General features: G+C 38.3%; 1 protein-coding gene and 2 long non-coding RNA genes across 6 annotated transcripts in view; 1 reads left to right on the top strand and 2 right to left on the bottom strand.

The window, feature by feature from the left end:
* Nucleotides 1-5,333, bottom strand: part of DIAPH2 (diaphanous related formin 2) — a 291,784-nt gene extending 286,451 nt beyond the window's left edge. For all 4 annotated transcript variants that reach the window (XM_064518290.1, XM_064518291.1, XM_064518292.1 and 1 more), the window contains exon 1: nucleotides 5,019-5,333. In XM_064518290.1, coding sequence (XP_064374360.1) covers nucleotides 5,019-5,300 — 282 coding nt within the window. In that variant the 5' untranslated portion in view covers nucleotides 5,301-5,333. The remainder of the gene's footprint in view (nucleotides 1-5,018) is intronic.
* The window catches only part of LOC135329558 (uncharacterized), a 146,413-nt gene continuing 125,702 nt past the window's right edge, over nucleotides 5,306-26,016 (top strand). The window contains exon 1 of the long non-coding RNA XR_010391066.1: nucleotides 5,306-5,431. This is a non-coding gene — a long non-coding RNA (uncharacterized LOC135329558). The remainder of the gene's footprint in view (nucleotides 5,432-26,016) is intronic.
* The window catches only part of LOC112981744 (uncharacterized), a 148,718-nt gene continuing 146,676 nt past the window's right edge, over nucleotides 23,975-26,016 (bottom strand). Inside the window, exon 8 of the long non-coding RNA XR_010391062.1 lies at nucleotides 23,975-25,990. This is a non-coding gene — a long non-coding RNA (uncharacterized LOC112981744). The remainder of the gene's footprint in view (nucleotides 25,991-26,016) is intronic.

Below are 26,016 nucleotides of genomic sequence, written 5' to 3'. Positions count from 1 at the left end.
AATTGCAATTGATGCAGAAAAGATCAAGTCATCTTTTAACACACCCAACATTTTTAAGCCTATCGTTTCCTTTACGTATGGACTTTGGTCATCAGGAATCACAGTATCATTAACATAAGTTTTACAGGCTGTTTGTAAAATAAATATATAAATAAATTGCAAGCTCATCCTTAATAACTTGAACATTCAGCACCCCAGTGCTTAAACTCCTAAGAAAGCATCACTCATTGGATATGTACACTGTCAGTTTTCACTATAATTGTCCTTCTCATTGCCCAGACAGAATTTGTTTTGCTTGTAAAGCTTCCTGTATGGTACAGCAAGGCTCAACTGTTTTGTCTGACAATTAGTACTCCAGGAAGTTTAATTACCGCAAGCAGATAGGCTTATCGTTGTATCTATCATCTCAACAGCATCAATACCAGTTAACGTTAAAAGCTAAAGCATTCAGCTAAGTGTCAGTACCAGGTACACCCTGCTCTACCATACCAGAATCAGTGCTTGCTCTAATATCAATATCATCTTCTGCAACATAAATTTCCAGGTGTCAAGTTCGTTCTTCAATAACAGCTGTACCTTAGCCTAACTTCACCTAGTAGAATAACTTGACTTCAATCTAGTAAGCCTGAGACTATCTTCTAAAAGACAAGGCCTTTCAGTTCATCTTTTACTCAAGCATACAGTTGAAGAAACCCAGGAACCTCTGCGTGCAGACAAAGACTTCCTATTAGACACACTATGGTCTCAAAAGTAATGTTTCATTCATTTGACAATTATCTCTGCTCAACACAGACTGGTAAGTTTGCTTACGCAGTATACAACCATCTAAATGAGTGACACATAAAGAGCATGTTATTCCTTCATGGGAGAAGGACATCAGATAGCCCAAGGAGGTAAAGATGATGATGGGATGTTTATGGCCAAGCATACAGGTCCTGTAGCACATTGCCCGTCTGGCAGTGACTGGCACTGTTGATGCCTTATATGAAGCATTTGTTAACTCCTGCGCTTAAGACCGGGGGGGTGGAGGGGTGTAACTGGGAAATCTATCCTCCCAAGCACACTGTTTACCTCTGTATTTAAGCTAAATGACAAAAACTTTTATCCTACCATCTGACACAAGCTTACAGCACATTAGTCAGAATCCAAGTCTTTAGCTTATGATTCATCTCAAAGCTCAGAGGGTTTAAAAGACTTGCACAAGAAGCATAAGTAATCTCTACTTTTAAAACAAAGTATGAGTTGCTCCTTTTAGGTAGAATCATCAAATCTACTTGCTCTCCAATTAAATAAGCTTTCTCCCAACCTCAACAGTTTGCTTTTCATGGTATACAAGATCTTTCTCAACCTACTATTAAAAACAGCATCACCCTCAAAACAATTCAGAAATTTAGTTTGTACCTCTGTGGAATATCTGCAACTCTGAACAATTAGCGCACAAACCTGAACTTGGGGGTAGTAGAGCACCCTTCAGCATCTCCAGGCCATTTAGGATTGATGTTAAGAGCTTATGAATATTTTGGCACTAGACACCATATGCACAGAAATATTTCTATTTATGCTATTACTGAAGCAACAGGATGTACTATAACACTATAAACTTAGCCAAAAAAAAAGACATTTCTAACCACACCCAATCATGAAAACTTGTGGTTAGCAGTGTTCACTTCGGCAGCACTACAAATCCTGTTTTAAATTCTCTTTTGAGCATTGATTCATAGCATTACAGAGGTTTGAAAGGTATTCAAGTCTCTAGTCCAACCTTCTCAGAAAACAGGGTCAACACTGAATTCAAACCAGGCTGCTTAGCGCTTTGTCCAATCAGGTCTTGAAAATCTCCAAGGAGGGAGGTTCCACAATGTCTCTGGTCAACCCATTCCAATGCTTATCCATCCTTGGAATGACAGAAGGGGTTTTTTGGTTTTGTTTTGCTTATATCCAGTCAGAACCTCCCCCGTTTCAATTTGTGACCATTCTCTCTTGCTCTTCTGCCATGAACTTTTGTAAAAAGCCTTGAGTCATCTTCTCAGCTAGGAAAGATGAGGCACTTGGAGAAGAGTTTGGGTTCAGCTTAGCTACAATAACAACATCAAATCAGACCCAAGGCTTTCAGGCACTTAACTGTTTCCTACATATCCAACAACATCACATACTTCTCATTTAATACTGAAGTGTTCGGGACAGCAAACATCTAACAAACAGACTAAGTTAAGACTGTCAGGAAAATTTCTGAGATTTCTGCTTCCCCTAGTGTAAGAGGTTTATCTTTAAACAAAACTTCATTTTGCAGAACAAACACACTGCCAAACCAAGCTGACTGTTGCTGCTCATTCCTATCTCATGCCAGCCTATACTCAGCACTGGCACGAGAACAGATGATTCTTTGCCAAAAGAATTTATTTTTTCCTCGCCCATTTCATTGTAAACAACAACAACAAAAATACCAAACACTCATTCTTAACTCCAGTCCTTGCGCCAGAACAAAATGATGTGGGGAAAAAAAGATGAACCCACTTCTTTCAGCCGCAGTGATGTATCAAGGTGCTCTAACTAGGACATTGAATCTTTGGAAAAATACTAGCACTAAATTCTAATTCCACAGTCTGTGAAGTTCAACATACTACATTCAACTTGAATGTCTCTCAAAATGACCCAAAGCAAAAATATTGAATTAGGAGTTCTAATACAGACTGCTTCCACTTTTTTGTGTATGCACATAAACTTCAATCTAAGAACTGTCTAATAGAAAACTATTTCTAGCACAAGTTCTCTCAAATTGAAAAAGTGATTTTGATCATCTACATAACTTCATTGTAACTTGGTGAATCCTAAGTTGTGAAGCTGAAGCAAGAAAATCTCCACACCAAACTCTTCATATGCTTTATGTACAAACTCAGTGACAATTTCTCACTTGTATAAATACCAATAATTTTCTTACAGAAGTCCCAAATACTCCCTTAATCTTATTCATACAGTGAAGAGAACTGGGATGACATAGAAGTGAGGGTGCTCTCTGAGTACCTAAAAAGATTGCTAGCCTCAGCTCAACAAATGCCTCATTCAAAATCAAAGCCAGCAAAATTTAACAAGATTATTCTTTCATATAATGGATGAAGCCTTCCCCCGAGTACAGTCTTGTTCTTCCCTTACAAGATGGCAATAACTGATACATACAGCTGTTCATTCACTGACATTGCCTCAAGAGCTTAGAACACACCTGAATTCAGCTCATACCTTTTGTCTGAAAGAGATTCTATTTCACTTAAGTCTTTTATACAGAATTTGCATAGATCATGTCCAGAATAAATCTCCTTTCCCAGTCAATACATTCACTTGGTTATATAATCAGAGGGTAGTCACTTTATCTCAAGTCAAGGTTATCTTCCAGAAGGTATCTAATTCAAACAATGTACTACTATTCAAATCCACATTCTCACTCAGCTGTAATGACTTCCTCAAGAAACAAAAGCATGTATGACTGCATAAGAACTCAGGTATTACTCCAATATATTTTTTCCACCAAATGTAACAAAAAAAATTAAGTCTACTCTAGTGATGCTAGAATGACTGAAGAGAATACATAATAGAAATAGTCGGCCTGCCTAACGCAATTTTGAGCTCATCACACCTGATTTTTAAAATTGTATAGTTATTACATAATGAAGTGTTTTCCTCTGCTTAAAAAGAGATCCAAATTTGTGTCCATGGCTTCAAATAGAAGCATCTTCCTGTGTCCACGCACTACACAAGATTTTTTCAATGACTTCTCTGTTGACATTTTCAACTATCCTTCCCAGCTAATTTAGCTGCGAGAAGTTCGTTCATATCATGACTGTGAAAGAAAGTATGTTATATAGTCTTCTGACAAAAAAAACTCAAAGTAAGACATCACATTTGATTATGTTTGGTTAAGACATACATGGTCACTTTTAACACAAGCCAATGTTAAGCTATTCAGTATTCTGGCTTTCTGTCATCCTCTTAAATAATTGGCACTTTTAGCAGCTTTTTTTAGCCTCATACATTACCAATTTAATGTTCTCTGTACACACATTCTAGCTCAGCTTCCAGTGACAGAGAAATGCAGTTCTCATGTTTATCACCTTCCCAAGGCTCTTCTGCACTAGGCTTGATGAAAGGAACAAGGTGAAAGCACTTACGTACTAAGTTAATATTACTAGCATCTGTGGAAGACCTTGCAGACATTAAACAAAGCTCTGTAATTAGTACTCCACTCAATAGAAAACTTCAGATAAGTTTAAAGAGTCCACTCCACCGCTTCTCTTCAACTGCTACCAAGGAATTGAGCTAAAACAAGTTAACACAAAGTCAAAACAAGTAAATGCAAACAACAGAAGTAAACAACTAATAATCAACACTGCTGTTATTCACTTTTTGCTGCATTTACAACCTGTGACACACTCCAGTGCTAAGATTAGCTTTAAAAGGTACCTATTGCTTCATGTTACCAGGTTTACAAGCAGAAATGTCTCCTGTTAAACCAAACAGCATAACCACAACAAGGGAAAAAACAAACTTTCAGACGCTCGAGTCCTACTCTACAGTCCTGAGGAGGGTCTGTGCACTCAGAAGCTTGTCTGATCTTCCCGCTCTCACAGCTGTTCTCATTAAAGAGAGAAGATACATGATTTCAAACCATTTTCACGTGCACTCGGGAGTCACCTGCAGAAGCACCTAGTTGCATCACCAGCACCGGTTCCTGCTGCTCCAGCACAGCTGAAAACCGCGAGCCGCCCCTCGAGAGGCGAACGGAGCAGGGGCTGTGCCGGCAGACGCCGCCGGCCGCCCCACGCCGCCGCCCCGCCGCTCGGGGGCGGCCCCCGGCGCCCGCACCGAGGCCACGGCAGGCACCGGCCCTCCGCCGCCCCCAGGGGCGGCCACGGCACCTCCCGGCTCCCGCCGGCGGCCGCCCCCCCGAGAGGGCGCCCAAGCCCCCGTGAGACCTCCGGAGCCCCTCGGGCCCCCGCCGCCCGCCGCCACCCCCGCCGCCCGCTCACCAGCTTGGGCTTGTTGCGGCTCTCCTCCTCGGCGGCGCGCCCGCCCCGCTTCGCGTTCGCCCTGCCGGAGCCCAGCGGCTCCTCGCCGCCGCCCAGGGCCGCCGGGCCGTCCATCCTGCCGCCCGCGCCCCTGGGGCAACGTTTCCTCCGCTGCGCGGCCGCAGCCTCAGGGCTCCATAGAGCTGCCGGCAGCGCCTCAGCAACGCCGCGCACTTCTACGCACGCGCGCCGCCCCACCCAGCGCGGGGGCCGCCAGCGCGCAGGCGCCGCCGCGCCGCGCATGCCCAGTTGAGGAGGGCGAAGGCAGCGGCGTGTCGCCCTAAGGGCCGGGTGCGGGCGGCGGGGAGGGTCGGCGTTGGCTGTCGCGGAAATGGCGGAGCTCGGGGGTGCGAGCAGAAGCGCCCGCCAGAAAGGTGAAGTGCGAAACAGGGGCGGCCGCCCTGAGCTAGGCAGGGCGGAGCCGAGCGGAGCGGGCTGGATTTAGCCGGAGGCTCCGCGCCGCGTCGGCCCGCACACGGCGGGGCAGGGAGGGGAGGCCGAGGCTGGTGCTCGTCCGCCTCCTGTCAGGCGGCGACAGCCGCTCCGGGGGCGGCCTGGGCCGAACCTGCCCCCGCCGCAGCAGCCCGTGGCCCCACGCGGGGCGCCTGACACCCGGCGCAGGGCGGGAGTGTGAGAAGCCGGCCAGGGCTTACATGTGTCCCCCTGTGTTTTACGTTAGGAACGTACTGGGCGCAGTCATAACTGCTGTTTTAACAAAAATTGAAATTGTTAACATAACCTAAAGGCTTCGTTATTTTCCCCCGCACAAATTTGACAACACCAGTCCCTGGTGTCTGAGGTTTTGACAGCTGCTCGTTGTTCACAGCAACGAAAGAAAGTTTTTGAACCGTTTCCATGGGTTAAAGATTCCTGTGGCTGAGCCTCACTCTCTACATTGAAGCTTTCTCAGCGGGGATATATTAGGGTAGAGAGGAAAAAAGTATTGCATCTATAATTGGTAGATGGCTCATGCTGACAGGTGCCCTCATCAATAGAATTATGTTGCTTAAAAAAATACACTTGTTGGCATGGCTGAATATGCATTGGTTAAGTTATGTTGTTTTGTTAGAACGAAGGCAATCCCCAGATCTCTGGCATACAAATTCAGGTATGAACATATTATTGAGTTGCCCTCTAGAAGGGGGTCACAAGCTCCTTCCAAAATGGGCCTGTTCTTTTTCAGAAGGCAAGCGAGACCGGTACACTGGGTTTCCCCCAAGTCTAATGCACATGTAGTTAAAGCAAGCCTGAGATTCATGTAGCAGTCTGTCTTTCTTGTGACTCTCCAGGACTAGCCTCAGTCCTCGATGAAATTATATAAATAAATATAAAACCCCAACATCCACAATCTGTAGATAAAATCTGACAATAGTAGCTTTCAAATAAAATCACAGCTTTAAAGCTTTCAGTGGCCTTAAAATTGGAGCTGAATCTTTACAGCAGAAGTTAAGAGATTATAAAACAGGCCAGCTCCGTCAAGCAGACTGGCTAACTGCTCAAATCTAAACTTTTCTTTGGGATGTGCCTCTGCCTCTGCTTTTTAACGTGAGTTTTCCTTTTATTTCATCTCACTGATTTTTATATTTGGTCACAGTTCATACTGTCATAACTTCAGAATTGCAAAATCAATGAAGTCATCATGGAGTTAATCACTTGTTTACAGTGACAGGCAATATAAAGTTCTTTCCAACCACATCAGTTTCTGATTTAGACTGCGTCATTCTACAGAGATAGTTTAACAAGGAATTTGCCAGCTTCAGTTAAAAAAACCAGCAACTCAGATTTGGCTTTCTTCTCTTCAGTCAACCCTTCTGGCAGTTTTGTTTTTCTGTGCTGTCTTTATTTGTCTGGATTAAGCAGCACCCATAACTGGAGTAGAAAGGTCAGTCATTCCAGAGTCAGAGGAAAAAGAATACTTTCCAACTGCATGACATTCCTGTGCACAAATTTAAGAGTTTCTCATCCAAACTCTGTAGTGCTGTTTGTTCAGCATAACTCTTAAATGCGCCGGAGTTTTGTTTTACCAAACATTTCTGAATTTGCCATGGGACTAGTCATACTGCTTTAGCCAAGTCTTGGCCAGTCAAACTTATTTTGGACTCAGCTTACGATGAATGAACAGCAGGGAAAACATTACCGAAAAAAGGCAGGGTTAATGAAAACAGGTACGTGTGGAAGGTCTCAAGAAAATTGTACATAGGGATATTTAGGCATTAAGTTAACTTTTTGATGAAGTAACAGCTCATATGAAACATGATCTTAGGCAGGACAGGGAAAAAATCACTGAGATTAAGGGTAGGAGCTATGCATATTAAGTTGAAAAAACCCAAAGCATTTACTATTTTTCAGTGCTCTTACGCAATAATAGCTACAGCCCTGACTGTAATGGAGACAAGATGTGCATCCATCAGGCTACAGCTACATCATGTGATGAAAGATTTACCCAAAAGTACTCTTACTTCCTTCTTTTCCTGTTGCCATTAGACAATGGGACAAATGACTGGCAGAGAGCATGTTTACTATATTGTCACTTTTTTTTTTTAACTCCAGCTTGCAAACATTCGGCAAGTCTGCACATACAGAGCTTGTCTATGACATAAATTCAGTTTGAATTGTACAAGACATTGCTACAGGATTTTCTAGAGAAGTGTTTAATTAGATTACTGTAAATCAAGAATCACTATTTCTACTTCACAGTCTCCTCAGCAGAAGTTAAAGTCATTTCTCTTTGCAAATGTTTTTAGTCATACTCCAGAATTTTAGCATTCTTTTTTTTTTTTTTTTTCAATTTCTAGGATGGAAAAGCAAATATTCCATGTATGAACCAAGGACACATGAGCATATAAACTCTGCAGGCAATTTTAAGTAAAAGGAGTAAGATGAGCTAATGCAGTTATCCCACTTAGGAAAATTTAAGCAAGAAAGCCCCTCCCCAAAAATAAACAAACCCAGAACTCTTCTTAAACCAACTCTCCATTTTGGCAATCAGTTTGCAGTGTAGTGTTTTGGCCCATCTCCAAGAGCAGCCTAGTATGGCCTGAGGGTGGAAATTAGTAGTTGTTGCAAATCTGTTCTTAATTTGGCTTGATCTCTGAAGAAAATTTATTTTATAAGTATACATTTTGCAAAAATCACTTCATAACATTAAAACCGTGTAACTACAGAAGGCTACTACTATGTAGACACATTTCTGCTTGTGGTTTCTCATGTAATCTCAGTCATATTCAGTCACAAAGCCACAACAGCCAACAGTGACAGAAACTGCAAATAAGCATCTGTTAGGAAAAAAAAAAAAAACTCAGACCATTAACTTAGAGGAAAGAGATCATGGCCTGATAGGCCTGATACATTTTGAGCCCCCCTCAAAGACATACTATTTATATCTGAATTCAAACAAAATGGGCCTGTGAAGATGACTGGCTGACTTAAGCAATATAAGAACTTATCCTTCCCCTCCCCCCCCCAAACATAAAAAATAAAACTGTGCAAGCTTCCAGAAGACACATACCCCAAGAGTATATGTAAAAGAAAAGGGTTTTAAGTTTGTGACAGTTTATAAGCTCAATGACAGAATTTCCATTTGCCAGAGAAGGCGTAAGTCTCTGCTTAGAACAGCAGTTCTAAAACAGGTGAAGTCAACTGGTCAACAAAGCAGCTATTCGTATTTTAGTCTTCGAGAAATGTTTTGTTCTCTTTTTGGTAGTGAAGAAGGAAATCAACAAGGTTGAAATCATTGTCCTAACTGCACTGGAGAAAAAAGAAAAAAAATAATGTTCTGTATACTACCATGGGAGAAAACATACTATATTTAACTTAACCACAAACAGGAAGTATGTTGTTAAGTCATCCAGTAGTACATACCCTGAGCTTTTCATCCAAAAATTCTTTATCCTTAACACAACCACTGTACCACAGAAAATGCTCTGCAATCATCCTTCTGCTACTCCTGCAGAGTTCCAAACATTCTTCAAACTGTCTTGTTACTCCTCCCTATCACTGTACTCAGTTTTCTCCTGAAGCAGTTACTCTCCTGCTGCTTGTCCCTTTTTGCAGTTTTAGATGACCTATTTAGGAATTTAAAGAATCTTCAAAGCTCTTCAGAAGGAAGCCAGACTAAGATTGCTTACAATGCATGAGAATGTGGTAAAATACAGTTATAAAAAAGTCACAGTGTAAATAACTTAAAAGGTAGTAAAATGAGAGTAGAAATATTAACTACTAAGCTACATAAAGCAACAAGGACTTTATTTGGATGTGAACAGATACTCTGTACTGACAAAATAACCTCACTTGCTAAAAATATTCTCTTTGACTAATTAATAAATATGGTTTAGTTTGCAAACCTAAATTCAGAGAAAATTCACTTACTGATAAGATAATCCCCAGAAACCTGTTTGCCAAAGTTTTATTTAATCTACAACCGTAACTTCCTGGCCTGTTAGAGACAGTCATCGTACATTGTATAATGTGTCTGTAAATTAAGTCACAAGAAGTTACTATCGTATTTCTAACAAATGTATGTTAGAGATTTGTAAGTTCATTAAAACAACCAAAATTAATCATTGAAAAATGAAGCTACACTTCATATTACAATCATGAAAAGAATCAAAAATGTTAACTAAAAGCACAACTAATTATGAATATTTCTATAAATGGGTAAAGATTACAGCATAGGCAGCTTCTTCACAGCTATTTCAATGAGTTTAATTTTTGATGGCCGCAGCTACACTTTGTTTTTAATCAGTTGCGAGATGGCTGCAGAACAGTTCACTGATTAGGCTATATACTGGAAAATTTTGAGCCAACTTACATATTTTGCCTGTACCTATTTATACTTTATAGGAAGAGGAAGCTGACAGCTCCCACCTATTGTTTAAGAAAAAGTTTTCGTGTTGCATATGTTAGTGAGGTAATGAACTCCAACAGTCACAGCAGACCTACAGTTGAACTGTACTTGCTGTGTCTAGCTCCAGGTTAAAACCAAAAGCACTGGAGTTAGACAAGGTGTAATATTATGAAATGATGTATTAAACATACATAGTCAACATGTGTCAAGACACTTCTTTCAATAAACTTATGTAAATTCAAAAATAAACTAAATACTGTTTTTAATCTGAACAAATTTTTAGTGAGCTTAATTTACTTACTGGCTCACTGAATATTTAGGATTTGAAAATTTGATATACTTTTTAGGTTTACATTTTCCAGTAGGCTACTTTTTTGTTGCAAGCATTTTCCCTTTTTGAATAATTAACTAAACTAAGCAAATGTTGTTTTCACAATTTTCTATATTTTGGCCAGTTAATGTATAGTTCTAGATCACAACTATGTTTCTCTTCTCCAAATGATCTTTCCCTGTCAGATTTTAATAGAACAGTAAAAACTCTATTCATTTCTCTGTCACCTTTTCTAGAAACAAATACATATATGAAAAAATTGCAGAAAACAATTTCAGAGGATGATATAAAAAATAAATAGAAAAAGGTTAAAATTACTTTTGCAGAAATAAGTAAACAGAAATCCTTTTTTCTTCTTGTTACAGATTTTTTTTCCACAGAAAAAAGCTGTTGGGTTTGAGCAAAGCATACAATCAGTTATAATCCAGGACATAATAATTCTTTTCATATCTAGGGGTTTTTTTTTTCCCTAGAACACAAAAATAGTATTCCCTAAAATAATCTTTTCTGGCAGTTGCAAATCTTAGTGCAAAGACTACACAGAATCCAAAGCCAGCTACTAAAATACGGGTACATTAAAATAAATTTTTAAAAAGTCGACGTGTAAGAAGTGATTTCAAGCCATTTCCCAAATACATTTCTTATTATATATAGATTTTAATTTTAAGAAAAGACTTCTCTGACACAACAAAACCTACAGAGGTCTGCCCTGCTCCCCTTTTTATTTACCAAAGTTTAATACTTCCTGTAAGTTTGATGGTGGTCCTTTATACTCAAGTTTTCTTTCTCTTCTTAAATGTCTCTATTACCCAGTTTTTCTGTTACCTATATTGTTGTGAAAGCCATTCTACCTAAGTATTATGTGACATTATTCTTTCATCACATTTATATACTGCTGTGGAAACTTAAGTAACTACTATGCTACCACTTTTTCCTACTTCAGTTTACTGTGTATTTATCAATGCCATTAAATGACTGAGAATAGTTTTAATAACCTACTGAAAGCCGAGTAAAAAGACTAGCCTGAGGAATGCCAAGCAGGTAAACATGATATTTACTGGTTGTTTGATATCCCTGCACAAGACTAATACTTGTGCTGATCTTTGTTATTTCTTTGGACACTGATATATGGACTAGCTAATATACATGGAAATTTTTTAAATTTTTGATTGTCTTTTTTCCCTTTGCTTCTAAAATATGAATCTGCAGTCATACTTGATACAAACTGTGATTATTTGTGCATTTTTTATCTCAGGTTTGCATCTAGCGAATTTCTAATTTCTCAATATTGGTGGCAAGAAAAATGCATGCTGCATTTTTTTGTGCAATAATCCTGATGGTATCGCACAGAGCTTCCTGGGTTAATATTTCCATTTTTAACAACAAATTATGTGCCAGAACAGGACTAGTTTATCTGAATATAAGACAGTAATGCCTTTTTTATTACAATGCTCAGATTTCTTTCCAGCCCTGAAGAACTGGATATGATCTATACAGAGAGAGAAAAAGAAATACTCCAGCTAAATACTATTTCTCAGTTTTCAAATATACATTGAATGCTGTGTTTACATGCTGCCTTACCATTTTTAACATCTTTTTGATTTAGAGTCAAAACCCAACAGTTACTGTTGAATTAGATAAGATATTCAAGCTCTTAGTAACAGCTACTAAATTTCCACACTGTTTCTATCATCTCTGCTACTTTAGAGCTGCACATCTCTGTACTATCTGTAGCTGACCATCTACTCCAGAGAGTGCATTCTGTCATTGCCTGCTGCTCTGCAGAAGGTAACAGAGAAGAAAAGGGGATGTGTCTTCAGAAAATAGCAGGGTTTTTTTCTACTCCAAGGCAACTGGGGGACTCTGCTGTCTGTCTGCTCTGCAGGTCTCCCTATGGACCAGCAGCTGAGTTACATAGTTTATAATGCTGTGGTACGTTCCCCCAGACTGTTTAGTGCTTGCCTTTTGATGTTCCTGTCTCACAGCACAATTTACTTCCCAACCATAACTGAACTGTCCAACATAAACTCCCTTTATTTACTACATCAGTTCCCTTGACCATATTAGGCACTGAAGATCTTTGTATTTCTTTTCTGCTGCATGGCTTTAGAAAAAAACTAAATATCCTACTGCAGCCATCCTCTAGCAGACCCCTCACACAGGGCTGGTTAAAACAAGCCTTTGGTTATTTAGCAGTCAGATTACTCTACATGGTAACCTCTCTACTTCACTTATTTTGTTTATAAAGAAGGCTATGTCATGGGGAAATAGTGTTTATGATTTTCTCTGGGAGTGATATGAAAACTTACTAAAAAGTGTTCTACACACACAGAACTAAAAATCGTCTGTGGAATAGCTTTAAATGTATCTCATGATGGTCCATTTTCCAACATTATAATATGTCTCTTTTTAGATCAGCTGAATTATAGTGGGATGATTTAAACAGTTTCTTTGAAGAGAGGTAAGGTATTACAAAATACAAATATTCTGCAGATAAATTAATACTTTTTGTTTTGTAGTTTCTTTGTTGTCTTTGTAGGATTTACTTAGTTAAATGTCTAGGCTATGTTCTTGAAAAGCAGGTATCAGAACACCAGAGTGAGAAGTTAACCTTAGCAGAGATGTTTAGTATGCTTCCTATATAGGTTTTGATTCACTTAATATTTGTACTTAATTCAGGAGAATCATTATTAACTACCACTGAAATAAAACACACATCTAGCTTTTCAGATGGGAAAGTGTAGCTTTGAAGTCTAATGTGCTTACTTGCCATCTAGCAGAGTTACATCAAGGCAGTATCGCATGAGGCTTGCTGAAAACAAAGTATCTCCTCTTGTTCTATCTTTCTGGTTTGTTCTGAATCCTCTTTTCTTTCAGTTAATTCCTTAAATATTGCTCAAAACGAACGTATTTATGAAAAGCAAGATTCTGGAACAGATAATCAAAATTCTTTGCCTGTTCACTTGGTCTTCTTTATAAATGAGTGAAGATGTAATGCAGTTAGACCAGTAAACCAATTAGAAGCAAGATTAACTTGAAACTTATCCTGCAAAAGCAAAGGGTGTATATTTTTATAAAATGTGTATTTTTATGTATACATTATAAAATGAATATTTTTAGTCAGGCAAGTAGCTGAAGATGAGTTTGGGGTTCAGCCCAAGGGAATGTGATATTCCACATGATCTGAGACCTCATGTAGTATAAGAGGAGATGACTTACAGGGTGGCGGGTGGTTTATTTTTCCCTTTATCCACATGCAAGGTGAAGCAGTTAGCAAGCTTATCTGATGGAAAAATAATACGTGAAAAAAAATGAATAGTTTTCTGTCAGATTAATCTACTGAGCTAATAATTCACTTGTGTCTCTAGTATCTCTAGCTCTGACACAAGGGACAGGAGAGATATGGCAGTGGCAGCCTGTGGGTATACCAGATTAACTGTAATATAAAACCAAATCCTAAGGACTGTCATCTTTAACTCTCCACTATAAGTGCTCTGATTCGTGAGGCAGAATAGTTTATATTGGGACAATTGGCCAGCTTATTTTCCTTTCCTGTCTATTCCTTTTCTGGCTAGGAAAGAATACTATCTACGCTTAGGCTGCCACAATTCACAGCATGATGTTTTAAGATAAATTGATATTGTGCAAAAAGAGAAATATTAATTGATGTATACACTGGCTTGTCAGCCAGACCACTGTACATTATTCCTCATTTCTGAGTCAGAACCCTAAGCAACAGGCACATTTCTTTGCCATGGTGTTCTCTAATAAATCTTCAGTGATGGGAGTATGAATACAAAATTACCAAAACAAAACACACTCCTGCATATACCTCTGTGGGGGGAGACATAAGAACAAGTATGTGAGAGATGCTGGTTACAGTGCTTAATGCATTCTATGAAGGTGACACAATGCTACAATGGTACCAGAAGTGTCAGTTTCTTGTATAGAAGAATGTAAGTTCAATTTACGGGAATGATTACTATGCAGTTTATTAAAAACTCATTTCTCTGACAATCTTACAATTTCAGAACAGAAACAGTACCAAAATCTGTAGATGAAATTGTCCAGGGATAAGACAATGAGAGGAAAGAGTAAAGTCATGAGAGGAAAGGCCTCTGTATTCTGCAGACAGCTGGAAAGAGAAGGTGAGACTCCAAAAAATGCACTGAAAGAGAAACATGAGGAATCAGAGGAAGCCAAGAAGGGGCACTATTGTAGTTATGTGGTCAACTGCCTAAGGTGCTTTACTGGCACAAGAAAGATCAGAATAGAATAATGTTTCTGAATTTGGCTAGAAAGACGTCAATCCAGGTTTCACCGAGAGGAGTTTCACTGCAGGTTGAGGAAGACGTGGAACTGGAAAGGAACTCCGTACTCTCTCATCCAGTGGGAATTCACCGTTTTGTGTTCTAAATTGTGCTTATTCTATGGGCGAGTTTGTCTCTTTAAATCCTCCAAGGACCTTTGAGCTTCTCTCTCCCTTCTTAAAGAAATAGCAAGCTGAGGGTTCAGCAAGTACACACCAGGAAGGGATTGCTTATGTGCAGATAATAGTTGAGTTCTGAAGTCTTTGCTCTTTAGTTCTTGCTCTGCTTTGCCTTTTCTACATATAGTCCTGTCAGTCCTACTATGGAAAGTTATCAGTTCAAAGTTGCTGGGAAATTTATTCAAACTCTGTTTTCACTTTTAAAAGTTAGCATGATTTCAAAAGTTTTTGTCTCTGCCTGTTACCCTTTCCTGCCTCCTAGTGCTCCTTTTTGAACAGAGCAATCATTCACGTGACTGTTGTTAAATGGATTGCAAAAGTGATCTGTGTTAAAATTAACCTAAAAAAAAAAAAGAGGCTAGTTTTAACTTAGGTCAGTTTGTTGATCTTTTCATGTTGTCTCACAAATGCTTGCACTGACACAAGAGAGAAAATAAATAAAAGGGTAGTATAAATCCCCCTACCCCCTCACCATTCAGCTGACTCTTCCAGGAATCCAAGACCCTTCTCTAATCTGGCCCAGCTGTGTAATCCTGGCTCAGACTGGTGAGGAAATTGCTAAATTGCGAGGAACAGCTGTGAGAAACTCTGCAAAATAGAGCCGTGTGAAATGTAAAAGGTAAAATTACAGACAGAGGTAGGCTTGCTGATGGTTTAGGGATTCAAGAGGAGGACTGCTAACATGGAAACTTACAAAATGCTGAAGGAAAAGAGTAGGGATTTGATGGAAGAGCACCAGGAAGGTGTCTGCAGCAATGCAGCAAGTAGTGAGGGCTAATCTTTCTCTCCCTGACTAATGCTTATCTGGCTAGCAAGGATTCTTTGGTGTCCTTATCAGCATGGTGAGTATAGTAATGCCTAATGATGGAGCTTGTTAAATCTAAGCTTTTTTGTCTGTTAACCAGTAAATTACTGCTTTATATTTTTAAGCTGCTTATGTATTTTGCTTGTACAGTGTCTTTGTTTGTGGCCAAAAGATGCCTAACAAAGTGACTAAGTGGGGATGTATTTTAGCAATACTGTTGGCTTGTAGTATGAAACTATTTAAAGCTATGGATACTTTACTAGGCTTAGTTATACAGGAGGTGTCAACATATAGTACTTCTGGTTTCATGACAATAGAAAAGTTTTTCTGGAAGTATTCCTTTTAGACAAATCAGTGGATATAGTGATAATTTTTTTTAATTTCTAGGGTGTTTTTTTTTGGGGGGGGGGGTCCTTAATGTGGTATACTGAATAAACTGATGTTCCTAGGTCATCCTGTGAGTTCTTCTCTTCTAAATGATATTTGTGTTTGTGATAGCTATTTTCTTATTTCTACTGAATAAATCTCGTTTAGTTGCAAAACACTTAGTTTTCTTCAATGTTTATAACTAATTCATGAAATACCAGAACCTTAGTATGACTTAGATTTCCTTTCCCTGTTCGTCCTTTGTGATCTCATACTTTATTCTTACTGTAATTTTACTGATCATGGTATAACAGTTAAATGAACTCCTATTGAAATTACTTTTGAGAAGTAGAGCTGCACTTTAATGAAGTTAAGCCTTTTCCTGTATCTCTAGTAAACAAATGCCTGTCCCGAGATAACATCTCCAGGTAAAAATCTGTACTTCTTTAGCTTTTGAAGAGACTGGTAATAGTCTGCTGAACTACGAGCCATTTCATAAGTATGAGAAAAATAATAGTAAGAGTTAATTTAGCAAGTTCAGATTCTTTCCTGAAACAGTCTCACTGCAGTCAAAGAATAGTATGATTATCTAGACCTACTACTGTTTTTTTTTTTTAAGTGAAAAACTATGTATAGTTTTGCAGTCTCTTTTAAAGGTGCAATTTAATGATGGTGTTTTCTTGTTAGACTATGGTTGACATGTAGGCAGATGTGGCTAGGTCAGACAGCGCATATATTGGAAGGTGGGTTTTCCCCCAAACTGAAGCTCTTTATTCTTCAGGGATAGTTTTCTTTGTCTTCTGCATAGACAGCTATTGAAACATCATGGCTTCTTTGGAGTGTATAAAGTAAAATGTTTCTTGGATCTTTCAATTAATAAAAAAAAGTATACTTACTTCTGTTTATAAGCTGGTGTAAAAAAGCACTGGCTCTGAGGATGCTCAAACAGGTTATGGCAGGATAGGTATTCTGGTGCACAGCAGTTATCCAACACTGCCTTTGTCTTACTGAAAAACTTATTAGTCAGCATGTTACCAACAGCAGTGACATCATATTGCTTAGACTCTGAACTGCTTAATCTGAGATCACATGGTTGGTGCTCACCTTTTAAGCACACCTAAACAAGCAAACGCAGTAGTGGTGTGTGCTGTAGAACCTTTTACAATGCATCTTTTGGAATATTTTTCAGCATATTAATGAATTGCTTTGTTATATAGATCTATTTTATGACAGAAAAATAATTTTGCAAAACCAGGCTTCAGAGCACAGAACCTTTATTGATTTTCTGCTGTAGTTTTTGTGAGGTCGGTCACTGAAGTGAGCTGAGTCACTGAACCAATTAATGTAATTACATAGCCACTTGTTTATTGTTGTATAGACTAAAGTTAAAAATATTTTAACTATATAAATGTAAAGATAAGTGGGATGACATCACTGATAGCAACTTCAAGCTTTTAATAACTGAGCCACTAGTTCAAGTATCTTAATGGATCTTTTGGTTAGGTGGGGGGTGGGGGGGGGTGTCTCGTACTTTCTATCAATTGTGTCACATTCCCTGGAAGTAATTTGCATAGACTTCAATAATATCTTGCTTACTGCTGTAGGAGAGCTAATCAACTAATCATTCCTCTGCTGCTAAATACAGCCAACAAGCTGCTTATGAGTCATGACTCTGGCAGATGATACTGCTGTGTACCAGTGAAGACTTTATTGCTAGCTATCATATTCCTTGTGTGAACAAATACCACTATCTTTGGTCTTATTTTTTTACGTTCTAGGTGCCCACTGTAGTAAGTGTTCACTGTAGTAAGCTTATGCTTGTGAAGGGCAGGAAAAAACCAACTTTGTCATGCAGTAATTCTGGAGTATAATACATAGTAAATTTGGAAATATGCAGTGCTGTATCCATGGCTGATTAGTAATTAAGCTTTCAAGTGTTCATAATCTAATTTCCATAAAGAGCAGCAGATAAGGGTGATTACTGGATAAGCACAGTGATATTGGAAACTAGAACTACATAATATTATAGCAAGTGTGAAAGTGCTTTCCATTTTATTCCAGTTCTTTAGGACAAAGTACACTGTAAACTCACATTTGTGAATGAAAGGCTATTATATACCTATGAATTATTAATTATCCACTACATGGAGTCTGTGAAATTTATTTTCCCCTGTAGCAGTACTTTGGAGAAAATGAGCATTTCATTTCTTTTCTTGTTGGTTATTTCTTCATCTCCAACTGTGCTATCTATTTTTCTTTCAAAATGATGTATAAAATAGAAAAAGAGCTGATTATCAAGTACTTGTTAGAATTCTTAAATGAAATACTAGCTTTGAAAAGCAAATAATCACTCGAGTTTGTCCAATGTTCATGCTTATTCTTGTGTAAATATTTTTATATTTAAAATAATCTAGCATAATCTTGTTATCATCTCAGATTAGTGGATAAGAGTACTCAATGGCTAAGCAGCTGGACAATTGGCTAAGATATAGGAAACAATCTTGTTTCTGACCTATTAATTGAACCTCACAATGTGACTGCCCTAACAGATGGGTTATATTAAGTTAATAGTTTGTTCATAAAAATGGGTCAGAACCAACAAGAAAATCAGAAAGAATTGCCATATATTTTAAAAAAAGGGGGAGAAGGGGGAGGCAAACTTTTTGTTCAGAGCACACTGTCTGGGAGTTTAAAAAGCCAAGTTCAGTTCAATCGAACAGAATGACAGAATCGACTTTCCAGCTCCAAGCTGAATGCTCTTATCGCAGGGATGGCAGGTACCAGACGGTTCATTCTGAAGATGGGAAAGCTTTTGTTGAGACTGATGCATTTTCTCCCAACCATGTCATTCCTAGTTTGCATATCCCCTACTATTCCAGTTACTGTTTGTATTGCTATGCTTTGACCCATTTATTATGCTTCTTCCTATTTTGGGCTTTTGTTGACAATCTGTCAGCAATGCTGATTAAACATTGACACAAAGAGGGTTGGTACTTGGTAAAGCAGGTTCCTGTACTTTGCCCTTCTACAATCTAGAAACAGTCTGGTGCATCCACACACTTCTTTTTGCACTGTAAAGTAATAGAGCAAAATGTATGTCGTCTTGTTTGTTGACAGTGCAGAATTTTTTTCCACTACTTAGCTTCACATCTACAGTTAAACTGTAGAATTCAATGTCTTTTGCTGTTGATTTCTGCATATTGTATTTTCTAATTATATGTAGGAAACATAATGGAATAACCACTGAAGGTAGTAGAATATAGTACCTTGATGTCAATTTCTGGGCTTAAATATTTTCATTTTAAACTAAGGCTAATGAGGTGTTCTATTAAAATGATGCACAGCAGGCAAGATGTATGCTAATCTGGTTTTAGTGCCATGAATAGGAGAATTTTAGAGCTGTTTTTTTTTGGAACCAAGTATCCCATTTAGACAGTTGAACAGAGGTATAATGGATTTTGATGCTCTTCAGTGGAATATATTAAGAGTGTTAACAGTTGTCTAAAACGCATTCCTATCTTGTCAGTTTCTCTATTCTGTATTTAAAAAAAGTTTAAAAAGCTAGGCAAAATTAGCAAATATATCCCAAACTGAAGTGTCTGCTTCTGAGACAAGCTTATTTAATTATTTAATAAACAAAACCTTTCATATTTGATTGGAGAATATTCTTGAAGGAAAAAAAGTGGCCCAGGCAACTAAATAACTTAGCATCTTTGGAGATTTTTTCCCTGTAGAAACGCCTGCCTAAACAACCACCTTGTACTTGTGCATTATCTACTTTCAGGGTTCAGCTATAAATCTAGCATAAGTGATGAGTGCAACTTGAGATCCGACAACTACTTGTTCCACCTCCCTGGTACTTTTTACCAATGTGCAGTGACTTCCAGATGCTCAAACAAGTTAAGATTGTAATGAATCAGTATTGGCCTAAAGGTTTCATGCCAGAATGTCTGCTTCTCTAGTTTTGGGGAGCAGCTATATGTTTCTGTACAGTAGAGCTTTAAATCCTATTACCTCACCTTTTTAACAAGCTTTATTTTTGACACTCTTTCGCAATACTGAAGTATTTTATACTTGGACACATATTGTGCTGATGCTATTGTGGAGCAAAATAAAACTAGACAGACCAAAGGGACAGAAGTTAAAAAGCATGCATTGCAAAATACAGATGTACTTTCCGAATGCATAGTCAATCCAAAGGAGAAAATGTTGATGTACTGTTGAAGTGAATGTAAGGTTGCAGAGCAATACTCTCACTGGCGGAGCTCATGTTCCAAAAGCCTCAAGTACTCTCAGCTGCTGTCTGAGGGCAAAATAGCATACAGAGAACCTGAGGCTGAGACAGTAAAAAAACACATGCGTTTCAAGGAGTGAATTGCCTTTTGAGCTGGGACCTGTTAATCTCAGAAGCATAACATCCACACGTTTTTAACGTAATACACAGCAGAAAATTAGAAAAATGATAAAACCTTGGATCTAGTGAGCTCTTGGAGTTTAAAGGCTGTATAGCTTGCTTATTGAAGGAAAAAGAGTTGGACTGTAATTCGAAAACAATGTTTTCCAAACCCTTTATCTCAGCTTCGAGTATATGTCGACTTAGGGGGTGGGGTGGGGAAAGGACAGACGTAATAGGAGAGAAATGCCATTGTAATACAAGAGAAATGCCAAGAATCTTAGGTCCTAGGAATCCTATTATCATTGTGAAAACATGCATAAGTACTCAAGTAGTTGGAGGAGAATTGACATTTGTTTTATGCTATTTTGAATGTATTTTGGAAGTTCCTGTAACTGATGGTCAGACTCTTCAGAAGATGGGTTGTGTTGTAGTCAGTTTATAAGTACAAGACTAACTGTAATCAGTATTGCTAATTTCATCGCATGTCTTTCAGCTTTATCTTGAGTTTTATCAGACATGTAAAAATGATTAAGGTTCTTTCAGAATACAAAACAACTGATAACCAGAGTCATTTCTACTGACCTAGTAGTAGCTTTTTGTTCTGTGATAACAGGAATTACTGTAGTGTGCCTTTGTTCCATATTAACTTTCCCCAACCTAAATAGATCCATTTCCTGCTATCTGGAAGGTTCTTTTTAGTTCTTCATGAGCTTATAATTAGTTCTACTTCTGTGCTCGTGTCACCACTCTAGAAATGCACAGTACTATAAATCCTGTGCAATTATATTTTTAGAAACTTGAATGTGGCATACACAATCTGTTTTATGTTAACTCCATCATCTAATTTAGCTGCTCTGAATTGCTTCTCAAGAAGCACCTGCCCTTTTCATTTGAAAGTGGGATGCTTCAGCTCCTAACTTTGGTCTTCTGAATTGCACTTAAGTTAGATTCCTAAAGGGCATATTGTGACTATTAATACTGTTTTTTACAAAAGTCATAAGATGGATTGTAAGCCTTGGACATCAAGCTGTTTAGCCACTGGTATCACATAATGATTGTCTGTTTTCTGGTGTTGAGTGTTGCCTTTCATAACAGAAAGTTTTGTATTCTAATCTCCCTGATTATTTGCATCTATGACCTGAATAGTTCCAGTTTTGTTAAAGGCAATGGAATGCAAGTCCAAGCAAGAGAAGGCATTCACTTTTGGCAGGTCAATTTGCAGTGAATGACTGTCCCATCTTCTATGAGATGGCAGCCAGAGGGTTGGACTACTTGCCAGCCTCTTGGTAACTCTTGAGTCTCTAAGTCTTCTATAATTACTCAGTTTTTAACTGTATGAAAAGGAAGGAAGCTGGATTTTTGGAAAATGGAAAAATTTTTTCAAGGCATAAGGATCCAGGGAAGTAGTGAGCTTTTTATTCCTCCCTCACTGCTCCGTTCTCCCCCGCTCCGGTTGCCCTACAGGAAGGTTACATTCCTGGCCAACCCGGCTGCAAATCTTTTTTACCAGCTCAGAGCTTCTCCCTTTCTTGGCTGCCTTTAGCATGTGCATTTAGCACATTGCTTGACTGATTGTGCCTTTAATGAAGCCAGTTCTCTCATGAAATGGCAACAGCAATATGGAAACTTGATGTCCTCCACACAGCAAATGCATTCAACTATTGTCCCACTAATAGGAACATCACTGGAAGGGGAGATAAATGATATATCTTGAAAAAGACCTGAAATGACAAGTGTCATAAGCACAGGCTGGCCCGGAGTGCAGGATGAAGAACAAGTGTTTATAGAACAAGGAAGCATATGGATTTTACATAACAGCTTGTCTGAGTTTTTTCTGTCTTTTTTTTTTTTCTTTTGCTGATGAGCCTGAATATGTCAATATGTGAAAACAAGTGCTTTCTCGGTAGACAAACTTAAACTTCTGTTACTTACATTATGAACAATGTGACCACACAGTTTGAAGAAAACAGGAAAGAGCCCTTTCTGTCATACTTCCTTTTTGAGAGAATGCTGCATCATGACACTACTCAAAATTAAACATTAATTTGTCAGCTCTGGAGAATGATCTGCTTGTACCTGTTTTTTCCAAATCTGCAACGTGGCAGTTTCAGTTGCTATATTGACACAAGTCCTATTTTTCTGTGAGAATAACTCACCAGTGGTCAGTGTTTCCTTGAACCTGTATAGGGTCTACAAGGAAGCTTTTGGTAGTGCCTCTGATCTTTCTACAAATATAAGAATTGCTGTACTCTGGGTCTTTGGGGAATGATGTCTATGAGCAAAGGCATGAGTCCTATGCCATGTTTGCTCTAGGATCAGTCAAAATGTGTTTTAAAAATGTATTTAAAAGAGCAAAATAATCATCTTGCCACTGTATTCTTGGCATAAACTTAATTTAAAGCATTAAAATTACTTTTTGGTAAAAACACTTCACTTAAAACAGTGGTTTTCTATTGGCGGACCAGTATAAGTTCATGAAAGGCTTATTAAAAAAGCCAAGAGTCCACAATCCGTTGGTATATGTTTGCCATGTAGGGTCTGCACCTCAATTTGAAATGTTGTAGGTAGTAACAGAAGAGGTTGAGAAGCCTTGACCTGCAGTGACCTATGTGCTTGCTGCAGGTATACGCTAATGACTTGCAGTGACCTACGTGCTTGCTGCAGGTATACGCTAAGAAATATTTTCTGTGATCTGTGGCAATTTGAATTCTGTGATCCAATTCATGCATCTCTAAAGTGACTCACATTAACTTGTTTGAACTTGCATTTGGCAGCATTGGTACAGCAATGATTTACAACTGGCTTGCTTTGTGAGTCTTGCATGTAGTTACAAATGAGTACTGAGTGAAAGGGAGGTGGAAGTGTGTCCTTTACTCATTGAGTGATGACTAATATGCTAATTAAAATCTGAGTGAATGCAGCTAATGATGTCCCACTTAGTGTTTCAAGAATTGAAACACAGACAAGTCTGACTCATTACAAACACTCCAAAAAAGCTATTAAAGGAAGCTGCACTAGACCTGTTGCCATGTGGAATTCCTAAAGAATTCATTTGGTGTGGGTAAGGGAAAATACACAGCTTCTAAGAGAGATTTTGAAGGCTTAATGGTATTTAAAACAAAACAAAATCCTAACATTACAATATCCAAAAAACGGAACATACACATTGCATTTTCTATTGATTAAAACAATGCTATGTTTCATCCTTTATTTCCACTTTTCAGAATGCTTTAATTCCTTTTCGCATTAAGACTGAATAAATGCCTCTCTCTTTTTTTTCTTTGCTTTGAAGAAAGCATGCACACACGCTTCCTTCTCCATTAGCTTTTCAGTGATAAGACTTTTACTTTTCAGACATTCATTAAGTAGTCAGTTCAGCAGGTTAAATGAATGTTCCAAGCAGTAATGGATACTGATGCCATGTAAATACAAGATTATGAGATACTGTAATGCTGAGTGCTTAACTGGTACAGCACCATTTACATTACAAATGAATGCATCAAGTAAATAATTCAGGCTGTCAGATATAAACATGGTCTTCTACTGGTTTATAGGGTAGACCTGGGTCACTAAATGACCTTTTTTGGTTTGTTTACCACAAGTTTCTGTCTTTGAGCCCTGCATCTTTCATTTCACATATCTGAGAGGGTCTTAGCCTCTCTTGACTTTTTTCCAGAATACAAATTCTTCTTCTTAAGCTATTCAAGTATGAATGGAGAAGGGCTAGGCAGAAAACTTCCCCAAAACACAAGATTGTGGAAATCAGATTGTATTATGTTAACCCAGTTTGCAGGTGTGCTAAGTGCTTGCTTTTTTGTGATAACCTTCTAGGTCGTTGTTACAATGCTTAGATAATATTGCAGAACTTGTCTTGATTTATCCAAGTTTGGACCACAGTTGTTTAGACGTAAGTTCAGATGCAAATAACTCATGCTTTGAGAGCTTTAAAAGTTCATAAAAATAAAACTAAGTTTAAAGGAGAGGTAACCCTATGAGCAGCAGAGCTTATGAAGTCTGACTTTCTTAACTTTGTCTTGTTCAGGTTCTCATAGCTAAGGTATAAAGTTTGAAATTATTCTAAGAGATGAGGCACTTATCTCTGTCTCATGCAAGTTCTCTGGTATATAAGGAATAAACATATGTTGTTGCCATTTTCCCTTCAGTGCAGAACTTACCATAGACCTCTTTTCTATCTTGCTATCTTCAAAGACATTGTAAAAGCTGACTTCTGAGATTTTTGTGAAAAATGGTTGAAATGAGGTAGTGGTTTTGGGGTTTTTTGTTTGTTTGTTTTTTAAAAAAGGGGAGGGGAAGAAGGAGAGCACAAGTCCTCCTTTACCATACTGATGGTATAAAAACTTTTTTGGGGAAAAAAAAAGTTCTTCCTGACAAAATCTGAAAACTTTCTGCTTTAGCAGAATTTCGAGTAATTTCAGCAAAGGGGTTGTAACATTGATCAGGTGTGGCATGATAGGCTTCAACTCTGTCTTCTATCATTTGCCTGTATTGGTGTTCTGTAAATAATCAAGGATAAATTAACTTTTGTTTTCCTGTCCAAGTGACTTGTGAAACATTTAATAAGCAGTGGAAACAGTATAATACAGGTCACAAAGAATGATGACAATGAGCTGACCTTCGTTAGTGTTCATGCTGCTACTGGAAGCAGATTTTCTGCATGTAATTATTTGTTTTTCTCTTAATGATACAAGAACTCTGTTTTCTCTGGAGTATCTCTTGTTACTATTATTGAAGTCATCGTATGAGGATTCAGGGAAATGTCCCCGCTTGCTTGCAATTTGGAAGGTAGAGATTAGGTCTACAATTCCAATATAACTTGAGAAACAGACACATGCAAATATGTCCTAATACCCTGTCCTGTCACTACCTTCTCACGGAATTTGCATGATAGCAACCCAAATCACTTAATTTCATACTTCAGTTGCTATATGGTAACTAAATAAATGTTGGAATTGAACATTTTTTGGAATCTTTACAGTTGCTGTCTTTAGCACCCCCTGAGTAAGCTGCTTATTTTGAGGCATCACAGATATCTCATTCTTTCCACCAGTCAGGACTTCCATGTTCAGAAATACAGATTTTGAGTGAAGTGGCTTGGCGAAATGTTTAATTCAAAATAAGTCCTTCAACTTTTTCCCAATATTGCAGCAAAAAATTAATGATGTAGCTGCTGGCTTCCATAAGAGACCAGCTTTCTGGCAATAGAGTAGGCAGAGTTTGTTTGCCAAACTATAGTTGGCATCCATTGCAGAGCAGTCCTCTGTATTGGCTGATGTCTTGAGTATGATGCTGATGTCAAAAGAAAGATATGCAGAATTGCTGGGAGAGCAGTCTTAGGGATTGGTGTGTTTGATCAGGACAGATGCTTGAACTAGCCAATCAACTATGGCAAAAATGTCCCAAAATGTAGAGGTCAACAAACAAGGCAGAGGCATAATGGTATATAAGAAATGAATAAACTTGCCTGTGTTAAATTATGTGTTTGGCAGTGAGGGAGTTCCATATTGCTTGAATAGAAAGTGGGTTAACTCTGTGTTTACCCTCAAGTACATCATTTGTGCCATGAGATACTGTCCCACTCCCAGAGTGTTGTGCATTGATTTTAAAAAGAAAGAAGTCAGCTGCATGGCTGTATACTTTGGTGGAAAGTAGGTGACATCTGGTTCTGAAGGAACAGTTATCCTGCAACAGAATAATGAAAATAACAC

Source organism: Dromaius novaehollandiae, chromosome 11 (genome assembly GCF_036370855.1).
Source record: "Dromaius novaehollandiae isolate bDroNov1 chromosome 11, bDroNov1.hap1, whole genome shotgun sequence".
NCBI lineage: Eukaryota > Metazoa > Chordata > Aves > Casuariiformes > Dromaiidae > Dromaius > Dromaius novaehollandiae.
The sequence above is the reverse complement of the archived record's forward strand: the minus strand, read 5'-3'. Positions and strand labels throughout refer to the sequence as shown.